At 51.5% G+C, this 11,579-nt stretch overlaps 5 protein-coding genes across 5 annotated transcripts; 3 read left to right on the top strand and 2 right to left on the bottom strand.

Annotated features, from left to right (window-relative positions):
* Window positions 1-1,183: 1,183 nt before the first annotated feature.
* P170DRAFT_479389 (uncharacterized protein) lies at window positions 1,184-1,873 on the top strand (the record flags this gene model as incomplete). The annotated part of the gene is made up of 2 exons (XM_024853670.1): window positions 1,184-1,423; window positions 1,478-1,873. 2 exons carry the CDS (start codon window positions 1,184-1,186, stop codon window positions 1,871-1,873), a joined length of 636 nt encoding a protein of 211 aa, XP_024700144.1.
* Window positions 1,874-2,773: 900 nt separating this feature from the next.
* Window positions 2,774-4,154, top strand: P170DRAFT_440057 (uncharacterized protein). Its single transcript, XM_024849980.1, has 4 exons — window positions 2,774-3,388; window positions 3,443-3,498; window positions 3,564-3,623; window positions 3,700-4,154. The coding sequence occupies exons 1-4, from the start codon at window positions 3,090-3,092 to the stop codon at window positions 4,041-4,043; spliced, it is 759 nt and encodes a 252-aa protein (XP_024700145.1). The 5' UTR covers window positions 2,774-3,089; the 3' UTR covers window positions 4,044-4,154.
* A 498-nt stretch (window positions 4,155-4,652) lies between these two features.
* P170DRAFT_512977 (uncharacterized protein) lies at window positions 4,653-6,229 on the bottom strand. The gene has a single exon (XM_024855048.1). The coding sequence runs from the start codon at window positions 6,135-6,137 to the stop codon at window positions 4,710-4,712; it is 1,428 nt and encodes a 475-aa protein (XP_024700146.1). The 5' UTR covers window positions 6,138-6,229; the 3' UTR covers window positions 4,653-4,709.
* A 388-nt stretch (window positions 6,230-6,617) lies between these two features.
* P170DRAFT_440059 (anoctamin family protein) lies at window positions 6,618-9,417 on the bottom strand. The gene is made up of 4 exons (XM_024849981.1): window positions 9,100-9,417; window positions 8,894-9,047; window positions 8,533-8,827; window positions 6,618-8,470 (listed from the first exon to the last, which is right to left on the bottom strand). The coding sequence occupies exons 1-4, from the start codon at window positions 9,191-9,193 to the stop codon at window positions 6,824-6,826; spliced, it is 2,190 nt and encodes a 729-aa protein (XP_024700147.1). The 5' UTR covers window positions 9,194-9,417; the 3' UTR covers window positions 6,618-6,823.
* Window positions 9,418-10,542: 1,125 nt separating this feature from the next.
* On the top strand, window positions 10,543-11,384 carry P170DRAFT_440060 (uncharacterized protein). Its single transcript, XM_024849982.1, has 2 exons — window positions 10,543-11,164; window positions 11,234-11,384. Exon 1 carries the CDS (start codon window positions 10,967-10,969, stop codon window positions 11,123-11,125), a length of 159 nt encoding a protein of 52 aa, XP_024700148.1. The 5' UTR covers window positions 10,543-10,966; the 3' UTR covers window positions 11,126-11,164; window positions 11,234-11,384.
* The last annotated feature ends 195 nt before the right edge of the window (window positions 11,385-11,579 follow it).

Below are 11,579 nucleotides of genomic sequence, written 5' to 3' on the forward strand. Positions count from 1 at the left end.
GTGGGTGAATTGATGTCACCGTCAGACCAGGATATGTGGGCTCGGTATGTGCCAGACGGTGGCTTTTGGCCTTTGCATGGTCGATAATATCTTTCACCCTATTACCGATTTCTAGAGTCCATCTAACCACCAGCGCCTTCAAATCACTTTCCAGTTCATCGAACCACGGGAAACGAGGGGCCATGGTTATTATACTAGAGCCCGCTAGGACATTTGCTACTGCGAGAAGAACTTGAAATATGGAGAAGCGGGCTAGAATGATAGAATAAGATGGGATATATGGAAAAGCATATACTAGGATTCTTACAGGAGTTATCTACTATATGATGTATGATCAATTTGACTCTGTAGCTAATAATCTAGTGAAGCAAAGACAGTAGGCGGCAAAAGTATTCACCAGCGTGAATTCACTATCAGCATTGCTAGGATCTTAGTAGCTGGGATTGCATAAGCGCAAGGTATCATATTTACATCAATATATGTAGGCTTCTTCAAGCCCTACACACTATCAGGGATTAAAAAGACTAAACCAAAGTCGGTGCTAGCCATAGTGTGTGGTCAGCATGGGAATATTCCCTAACAAATAGTAGCAATAGCCAAGGCTCTCAACACTTCACATAGCTAGTGATGCGCTCCTCATCACCGGGAATTGTGTTATTCACTTCATACAAGCGCCATATCTCAGCCTTCTTGATAGTCTATATAAGATGAATATATAGAGTTTTCTCCAAGGTATTTGCTTGTGGCAGGGGCATAAGCAGAGATAATACGTTCAACCCTCATGAAATGCAAATTTATAGCTCTGGAGTACCGTTCCTTAACTCTCTTCGTCCGCTTCGGCCTATTCCCGACTATAACACTAATCAGTTTTATCAAGATGTCTCGGCAGAGTAAAATGTAGATTATCAAGTGACTACCAGAGGATCTCACTAGATGACGGCGATCGAGGCTATTTTACATCTCTTTTACTTAACCTTTCCTTTTAAACCGTCTGATACTTTTAACTTGATTAATAAAACCGCCGATCTTGATAAATAATCATAGGGAGGCTGTGCACGGCAGGATATCCCCCGACAAAATCTTGATTGGGGATAGCGTTGGCTTGACCGTCTGACTTCTTGACTTCCCCGCTGCTCTGCTCGGCATCAACTCCAACTTCCTCCATCTGTGGATAATAGAGAAAATGGCTATTCTCACTATCGCCTCAAGGGCAGATCTGGCTCTTGTTCTCCCAGTCATTCTCGGCACAATGTATGTCTCGCACAGGAACCCCGCACATGACATTCCTATCGAGTACGAGGACGTCGAATCGCTGCGCGATCACGAGAGCGCGTGTCTTACGACAGGCAAAGGACAGCGGATCACCGATGCAGCAATTCTGTGCTATTTAATGAATAATCTCGACACGTCGGCGTCAAAACGGGTACATGTAGGAGCAATATGCCATTTTCGATGGACCACCCGCTCATGACTACAGATAACTGAGTGGCTGCATCGATCCACGCAGCTGGCTGTACCAGACTTGAAAGAGCTAGAGCATCCCATGATGAATCTTGAATCCCATCTCACACTTCGCTCGCACATCGTCGGTTACTCACTAACCTTAGCCGACCTTGCCGTCTGGGGTGTCCTTCGCGGAAACACAGTGACGACCAGTCTTCGCATGACCTACGTAAACATTAATCGATGGTTCACATTTATCGAAGCCAGCAACCCTTGGATTTGCACAGCATTAGAGAGCCTGAATAGTGCTGCCTGTCGAAAGAAAGTCGCTGCTAGTCCCGTCAGCGCAAGCTTTAAGACCGGGTTGAAGAACACCGCCAGCGGCATCGTTACGCGGTTAGTCAAGCCGATGATGCATCATTCAGATTGAACTAGGGGGTCATCAGCGGAAGCTCCGGCGTTATTGCTTTTTTCAAATAGCCAAGCTAGTGAGAACCTCCTAGCTATAAGCTCACGTCTCCGTCTATGCAAGAGGTTCAAAAAGACGGAAAACATTACTTGCTTAGCCAAGGAATCGAGTGAAATGGTATGGTTCCTCTCGACTGGCTTTGTCTTAAAACACTTTCCACCAAGGGCAAGTTCGAGAAATATGAACATATACCTCCTTTTCCGACAAAATGGGGCAGAATCCGTCGGGCGCCTTCAAGCCACAGCCTCTCGGAAAACCCGACATTATCCAGACGTGCGGATAGTTTTGGCCGATAGGGCTTATCAACCGGGTGGGCATGTCTTGCTCTTCAATATGCCAAGTGGATAAGGACTGAGGTGTGCAGACAGTGCGCATGCTCTTGAGATCGGGGGAATTGTTCCAATTCTGGAATCTGAACGGGAAGATACGCAAGGGTCTTCTTGAGAACAAGAGTTTCAATAGCATCTGCGTGATACTACATCGTACTGCGCTCAAGTCACATGCTTACGGCCATTCATATCATTATTGGCCCGCTTGCGGACTACCTTCGAAAACTCAGAACTGATGTTAATTTTAACCCCTATCCACGAGACTCGGAGGTCCAAATATCCACATCCGCAGTTCCACTCCGTTCAACCACAACATGATCGATCGAATTAGATTAATTTCGGACAATTATATCCCGCTAAGTAGAGACACTGCTTGAGTTTAATTCCATTACCCAATTGACCCCTGCAGATGTCAGACACCTCTCGTATTCTTTAACTAATGAGGCAAAGATTCCTGAAACGCCCTCGACCAGTAAGCCCACTAACCCGCCGTCCCCATCAACCTCAAACAGATCAGCACCCCTAACCCAATCCCACACATTAATCCCATCAACCGTCGCGGGCTCTGTCCCCAACGTCCCCCTAATAGGCCAATACACTCAATTAAAGCACCTTCTAAATGCCGACTGTCAGAGCTTGTCTCGCATACTCCACCCCGGAAACCCTTCGACCCGTCCTAACCTCGGGGAAATGGCCGTTGACCGATTAAAACATTTAAATACCCGGCGCGCTCACGAGGGCCAAAAAAGAAACCACACAAGTCACTCTTTCTCTTCACCAACCCCCATTCTTTCATTCTTTCGAATTTCCATTCCTTCGCAGCAGGCCTGCATATTCAACTAATCAGTATGCGTTCGACCGCCCTCATCCCCACGGCTCTGGCCCTCGCCGCCCCCGCCGCCGCCGGCATGTACGACGACTGGCACTTCGGTAACATGTTCACCCTGGGCCCGACCAGCGACGACGTCGCCATCACCAAGGCCACCTACTCGCTTGTCCCGCCCCCTGTGCCCTGCGGCGTCAAGCAGACCCGCTCCACCGAGGCCCCGTGGCTGTCCATCTGGGTCGGTGTCTCCGGCTCCATGTCCAGCCAGGCTGAGGACCTGTTCCAGCCCCTGCTGAACTGGTCGCCTGACCAGGAGGCCCAGTATATTTTCTCGCGCAGTGTTGAGTGTTAGGGTACATGCTAATTGTTGTATAGGGGCTGCCCTGCTACCGATAAGGAGTGGTGCGTTGCTACCAGCACCTACCACCTGTGTAAGCACCGCATCTTTCTCAAGAAACGCCATATCAGACAAGAAACTAATAGAAAAAAAAAACAGCCGGCCAGGTGCAGGAACCCTACGTGACCGTTCCCAACGACTCGGAGATCGAATTCACCAGTACGTTCTCCCACCCCATCCACCCCATCCCCCATCCCCCATCCCCTCTCCAACGAACTAACCCAAAAAACCCCAGTCTCCGTCGAAAACAACAAAATCAAACAAGAAGTCGTCATCGACGGCAAGACCGTGTCCGAGCAATCCGACGACAAGTCCATCAGCCCGAAGTGGATCTACTCCAGCAACGAATGCTACCTGAACACCTGCGGCCTGGTCGACGGCTACACCTGGAGCGACATGACGATCCACCTGAGCGGCGCCGACCCCAACTTCGGCGAGACTCTGACCCTGACGGGCGCTTCCTCCGACGGTCTGACTACCTCCGACGGCGGCAAGACCTGGACCGCGAAGGCGATCAAGATCAAGCAGGATAAGTTCGATGAGTCGGGTGCTGGGGAGGGGTGCTCTGCTTCTTCTTAGATTTCGACTTTAGGGGGTGGATTGGCGGGAGAGAGGAGGAGAGATGTGATGGGGTAAGAGCGCATGCAGTATATCTATATATTATTTGGCACTTTTATAGGGGTTGTTTGGATGTGTATACATCATATCTTCGTGTGCCTCACGTAGTTGTACCCTCTGTAGTGGGGAACTAGTCAATAATATGGGCTGTACGAAGCCGGAAATATGTAATGTCTTATTCCGAAAATCGCTCTACATCTCGTACCTCAAGACTAGCATTTCCCCATATCGGAATTGCCATATCATAGACTAACGCCTATATTTTTGGGGCTGGTTTGGTGCCTAGCAGTAGACGTTGAGTACAGCGAGGAAGGACTACGGTGCAATAACACACACTGCGTATTAGGTGGTGAAATATGATGTAATTGCGCCCTAAGACCTTTATAATGACACTACTACGTCTGTTTAAGAGAGAAAATGCCAGCTGTCACCTTACGCCCGCCAAGGAACGGTTGATCGGTCTACGGCTGTTTATTTATCCTCCCAATCCGGAGCACAATTTCGGACAGGTAATTCCGCCATGCGAGACCAACATGCATTATTCACATTATCATTAATATCGATCTATCGCTCAAGACAGAATCTATCTATCTGTGCCTGCACAGTCAGTCCTGCTGCGCTAACTTTTTACACCGATTCTAGCGGTGTAGACGAAGAAGAAGCACCAATCGCATCTCTATACGCCGTGTATCCCACCATCTCGAGAAGATAGCGCTCCCGAGACAGCAGCACCTTGCGGCCCTCGCCTTCCAGAAATGCACGACACAGGTCCCGCAAGGTCGACTGCTCGGACTCCGACACGCGCAGCAGATTGTACGGGGCAAGCGAGATCTCGTCGTGTTCCGGCGACGAGCGGAAGATGGTCTCGTGCAGGGGGGCCGGGACGGATTTATCGTGTGCGAGCCAGGCACACAGGGAATCGAAGAGGTCGTTGTTGACGATGAATTGGACGAGGGTTTCAAGCGAGGTGCAGTCGAGGTCGCGGGAGGTCTGGGGTTCCAGCGCGTTGTAGAGCGCGATGGTACTGGCTAGTTCGTCGAGGAGGAGGCTGTGTTTCTCGTCGTCGCTGGCGTCTGTACACTCTTTGCTCAGTCCCGGTTGCAGCAAGGTGTGGTTTGTGGGCGAGGCTAGTGGTCGATCGTGGCCGAGCTGGACCCGCCAGAACCGATTACAGGCAACCTGGAATACCATGCACGGCGCCAGCACCACGTATCCCCACCACATGCGAGCGGTGACCATGGACGCCGCACCGGCGACGAGGCCCGCCGTGCCGGAGATAATAGCGTGCCATTGGAAGCGGCGGAGGCGGAGTTTTAACCGATCCCGAAACGACGCCACGGCCGGGGAATTCACCACGGCGGTGACGTGGCGTTGGAACCGCCAGAACAGATACACAGACCAGAACGCGTTGACGACACCAAAGGCCGCGGCGAAGGCGTTTCCCACAAAGCCAGACAGTAAGTTACTGACGTGGAAGACGCGCGGGTGGGCGCCCCAGATGGCCATGAGGGTTCCCGTACCGACCAGCAGAGCTCCAATGCCCAGAAAGATATCCATGGCGATCCGATCGATCAATTCGGTGCCGAGTTCGCGGAACCCGACGCCAAGGCGGATGTCGATGAGATTGACAAGGTCCATGTCGACCATCGAGGCCGGTGATGCGGTCAGGCAGTGGTGGCGCAGAGATTTGAGGTATTGGCGTTCGGAACGTAGCACCCGCACGTTCTGCCAACTGAGGAAGCCATCGCGGATGGCTACTACGCTCATCATCAGGGCCAGGGGACCTCCAATAGCCATCAGGATCATCGCATGTCGAGGGACCGGGATTTCGTTCCAGACATTGGCGGCGAAGTCTCCCGCATTGGCAAACTCCAGGTAGCCGGTGCTGGCCATCAGGCTGTTGCGGTACCACGGGGGATGCACGAGGTGCAGCTCATGTCGTCGGGAACGTTTGTGGCGAACAAAGCTGACGACGGGGGAATGGTCGGTCTCGTCGGTTTCCTCATGGCGGATAGCTTTGGAAGAGGCAGAGGAAGGGAGCTGCGAGGAGGCCATGAGGGAGTGGGGAAGAGACGCGGCTCATCCCGAGGGAGGTGAGGAGGGAGGGAGAGGAGACGGAGGGAGACGAGAAAGAAGAGGAAAGGTGTGTGTTAGGGGTGGGTTGAAAGGAAAGAAGTCCAAGGAAGGGAGGAAGAAAGAGAAAGAGAGGGAGGTTTTTATGCGAGGGCGAAGAATGTCGGTCTGCCGGGGTCTCGGGCGGTGATTGGCCCACGGGGAGAGAAGCTTGGCCTGCCCTGTAGGGCTGAAGTGGATTTCTGCAAGCAATCGCTGCTTTGTGATGTATGACTCCTCCGACAATGGACTGGGGGTTTCTAGGGTTTAATATGAACCGGACGGGGAGCGAAGCCAGGGAATCTGCATTTCTGCCTAACCAAGCATCCAGTGGGCCCCTCCTGAGAGCGGGGATTCCCTGGGTTGCGCCAATGGACTATCGTCAACCGTGGCCGCAAATCCGGGTTAAGGTGGATCACGGAGTCTCGGAAGGTCCTGCTTCAGACGAGCGCTCATTGTGATCGATCGCTTGCCTCCCCGATTTGCTGATGTGTCCCTGGTTGACGAATCCCACTAGTCTGCTCTCGTCGTCCAACTTCCGATTTTCCGGTCAAATTCTTGTTCATTGTCCACTTAACATACATGTGTTAAAAATGATAGAAAACAGAGAATGCAGAAAAAAAAGTGTTCTACGCTCCCTTCGCATCCTTTACTGGCTTGCTCTCGGAGCCCAATGCCTTGATCAGCCGAACGCCTGCGTCCGCTGTCTCTTGTTGAGGCCATGACCAGAATCTCTCCATTTGCCCATTGCCATTTTGTCCCTCGTGCAAGGCTTCCTCGGACCCGGTCTTCACGTCCGTGGCGGTGCTGTAAACACTGACCTTATCCTGGAATCGCACTTTGTTCTTGTTGCGCGGGGAGGCACATTCCGAGAAAGTATCCAGATATGCCTTGCGCACGGCATACCGTTTTGCCGACTCTCGTCGTTGGATTCCCACCGTCAGCTTCTGCAGCCCGGTGTGTACTGCGAACCGCACCACCAGATAGGCCCATTCGGCCACTAGAATGGCCAAGAGTAGGGAGGTGGTGTTCACCTGCTCCATTCCATCACGGTACAAGTATACAATTGCGGCAGTGGACAAGCATCCTAGCCACGTGAGGAGCTCCAGCCCCTGCAAAGACGGTCCGATCGAGTCGGCACGGATAGGAGCCGGTCGCTGACACTCCAGACTCAGCTTGAAGAAGTCACCACGCAATTCGAGCCAATTATTGGCTAGAAATCCGAGAGGCACCAGGGGCCACGAAATTCCGAACAGGGCCAAATACCCGTACTGAACGGCCATCTCGAGGATATCCTCGTGCACGTTGTACTCGTCTGCCTCGGCTTCATTGCGAACTCGCGTGAGAAAGCTTGCCTCCTCGGGTAAATCGGCCAGCAGTCGGTCAGTCTGTCGCGAATGGTTCCTAGTGTGGCTCGATGTTTCTCGCTTTTCTCGGTAGTCGCGCCATTTCTGCAACAGCACACGTTTGACATACGGAAATACCACCTCCTCACCGAAATTGAGAGCCTGCGCGGTGACGGACAGCGAAATAACTTCCTGTTGCAGTCGCGAGGTATCAATGTGCACTTGCGATGGGTTGAGGGAGTGGGACATTCCTCGAACCTGGAACACGTCGAGATACGGCAGGATGCGAGCGCCAAACGGGACGTACACGAAAGCGGTCAGAATGGTGGGCAGGAATGCCGTGATGAAATGCATAACAAAAGTCTTCGACGTCTGAGCCAAGTCGTACTGATCCTGGGTGCGGTAATTCTCGTACTTGGTCAACCGGAGGGCCACGCGGGTGAGAACGTTGGTGATCGACGGCAGGGAGAGGGAGAAAAGCACGGTCGGCAGAAACTCCAGGTAGGTCTTGAAGGGACCATTGTACACCTCGGAGATGAAAACCTCCAGGGCAAATGAGGCGACGATCAGCGTGCCGAGTGCTAAACTTGCGACCGTAGCAAATGGGATCAACAGGAGCTGACGAAGAAGCTGCTTGTGGGCCGAGAACACGCGCATCGTCTCTCCGGTGATAGGATCCTTGATCTCCTTGTCCCAGACGTACTGCACACGATTGACCTTCAACGCGCCGACGCCTTTTACGTTCCATCGCAGACTGAGCTCGGTTTCGCGAATCTTCCAGAATTCAACAAAAACGATACACCAGAGACAATTGACCACGGCGCAGGTGACGGAATAAGGGCCCAGATAGAGCCAGGAAAAGACGCCCCATGCGGCAGGGAAGAACAAGAAAGTCGAGTAGCAATGGATGAAGGCAAAGTAAAAGGCGACCTACAATCCGCAATCAACGTTAGCAGGTAAAACAAAGAGACGTCCGACGGTCTGCTGCCTACCTTCTCGCCATACAAAGCTCTTATGGCATCCAAGTCATCCGGCGTCAAAAGTACAGACCGACTCCATTTCCGTAACAGCTCCGCATTGGCGGCCGGGTCGTGGAGCGGAATAGCAGCAGTGACATGCTTCCATGGACCATGCTGCGCCGTGATTCCAGCTCCTCCCAGCGACTTCTGCCACGTCACGGCGTGGTATACCGATCGGAGTTCTTCGGCGGGGCTCTCAGCGTCGGCGACGGTCTGATCGTCGCCCACCGGGAGCTCGTGAGCAATCCCATACAACCAATCTTTCACGCTGATTTAATATTGTCAGAACGTTGAAGGTGTGGAATTGGGTTTGAAACGACGGTGAATGGCGTACCGAGACTGATGGACCATTTTCCCTAGGTGATCGCGGGGTACCCGAATGAACACTAGCAGCGAGGATCCATGACCATGTCGGACCTGGGTTTGGAGGTTGGCTTCTTCGAGGTCATGGATGAGGGTTCGGAATTCTTCGATGGCCTGGGTAAACTCTACAGAGGTTAGTATGGAATATATACGAACGGCGCACGCAGGGCAACCTACCGAGACCCTCAAAATCATAGTGAACCACCCAATCCACCCCCAGGTTATCAGTCTCCGACTGATCGGGCGGGCCGTAGGCCGAAAAGAGCGCCATCTAGGCTAGAGAAAGGTATATAATTGAGGAAAGTCGAAAGGGATCAGGAAGGAGAAGAGAAAGAATAAACGGGCATCATCTCAACGGATGATTTTTGTAGTGGTACAAGAAGTGAAGCTGAGGGAGGAGAGAAAGAGAAAGACCGACGGAGAAGATTGGCGAGTAAAGGGATAAATTCCCCCACAAATGGGGGTCTGACAAAGCGTCGGCGATCGATTGCGCCCAGGGCTGTTTTTAGAAATCCAATGAACAGGACGAGGGAATGGAAATTGGGAATACCAGCCAAACAGTTCAGTCAACCGTGGAATGCGCCGAGGAGCCGTGCCAAGCTTCAGCCCTACAGGGCAGCCGTCGCGTAATTGGTCCTTCGGTGTAATACGGGGGATTCGCGGTATTGATGGCCATTTTTGCAATTGTTCCCAGGTTGGTGTTTGCATTTCTCTCTAGCAGAAACGATGGCGCAGGTTGGTGTGACACTCTGATTTCCTCGCGTTGGTATTAAAATGACCAAGACCCCTTTGTTTGACCACACTCCCTAGGACCAGGTATGCCATCGATTCCTGCCTACCTAAAGTGGTAATATCCAACACCGGTAAGCGCCAGCTCTTCCTCATATATGATATTTGGTTGCCTAGAGCCACCGTCGAATATTCCGGGACCACAGTCCAAGCGAAGTGTTATCTTACAGAAAAGAAAGAAAAGAAAAGAAAAGAAAACAAGCACAACCCCACATCATACCGCCCAGCTGTCCTGCCGAGGGTAGGGGGATTCTCGGCGACGCAATGCATCTCTCGTGTGCAGTTTGCGACTGCTCTTCTCCGTAATTTTTTAACTCTGCCTGTGGTTTTCAAATCCTAAGAACAGGAATTCAGACTTCGTATCTTTGCAATGAGAATATACCAGCGCCACCCGTCCCGAGCAACGAAACGAAAACAAGCAAAATGCTGCTGCCTGCGACACCATCCTTGCTCCTGGCGTCATGAATGTTTTTCTATTTCCAACTGGGTATAGTGCCGGTGGGGCGGATGGGGCCCGGCCAACGCCATCCAATCGCCGACGCCAATAATCGGGCACATCCTTGCGGCCATCCTTCCACTCCGTCCATTGAATGGACGCCCTCCGTGTTGTTGACCCGCCGTGTGCGGAGTTACGCGGTTACCCTTCGGTCGGTCTGCCTCCGTACCGTCCGTTACCTTACCGTAGGGATGCAGAACTTCGATGCCTGTTTTCCCTGTCGTCCATCGCAGGGCTTCCGACAAAGAATTTCCATGGAACGATGGCAGATGACTAGATTATGGAGCTGTTCCATCTCCATCCGTCGTTCTCGGTACGCTCGGAATTGGCTTCTGCACCCATTATTAATTTAATTTCCACCCCTGTGACCGATCGAAATGTAGGCCTCGCTGGCACAGATGCAATGCGCTATCCCCAGTTAATTAACCAGTCTACTTAATGTCGGACCGGCTGGATGCTTCACCAGGCTTGTAAGAAACCTTTCATCAACGGCCATACAAAGCTTTCATTGTCCCCGAGACTCCATTCAATTCCACCTTTGTTTCATTCTTCAGTCTCCATCCACTACTGCGTACGGATATATATGTGTCTATCACCTCTTCAATACGTCATAAGTGGCTACTTCCTCACACCACGCATCGAAACCACTACGACCTACTAGTTCGACGGATACCTCTGCTCATCACGTCAATCCTCCTATTCTTTATCCCTGGTATCTGAGAACACCGGTAATCAATGCTGTCGACAGCTCTCGAAACCATGGCTCGTCGATTCTTCCCCGGACAGAACGCCGCCTTCGGGCTGAGCTTGTTCCTATTTACCTTCATGTTTCTGCCCACGCTGGTCATGCTATTGGCGGTCGTGGTGCTGGTCATTATGTACTATCCACGTCTGAGGAAAACGACACATACGCAGTAAAGATCGATGGAAAATATCTGAATATTACCAAAAAGTTCGGTACGTATCTCGGAATATGTCGATGTGGATCGACCATGTTGACACCTGTGCAAAACTAACGATAGATAGTTTGTACACCTCATGACACATTCTACGATGGACACGATCAGTGTGGAATCAGGGGATAGGATGAAGGTCATTTTTTCTTTACTGCCGCGTTGCGCCGTATATCCTGTATTATATGTTCTTTTTTTTTTTTTTTTTTTTTTTTTTTTTTTTTCGATTTAAATCTCGCCGTTCACCCCTTTTCTATCCCCTATTTATTCACCTCTGCTTTCAATAAAGAGACTCCCACGAACCGTATAACGATCCGCAACATCTAAATATAATCTCTGTCAAACAACCCAGCCCTCTGTACCACCTAGAAAATAACAAACGTGTAACCAAACCATCCCTCTGCCCGCCACTTAATTTG

This window comes from Aspergillus steynii (assembly GCF_002849105.1).
Source record: "Aspergillus steynii IBT 23096 chromosome Unknown P170scaffold_8, whole genome shotgun sequence".
Taxonomy (NCBI): Eukaryota; Fungi; Ascomycota; class Eurotiomycetes; order Eurotiales; family Aspergillaceae; genus Aspergillus; species Aspergillus steynii.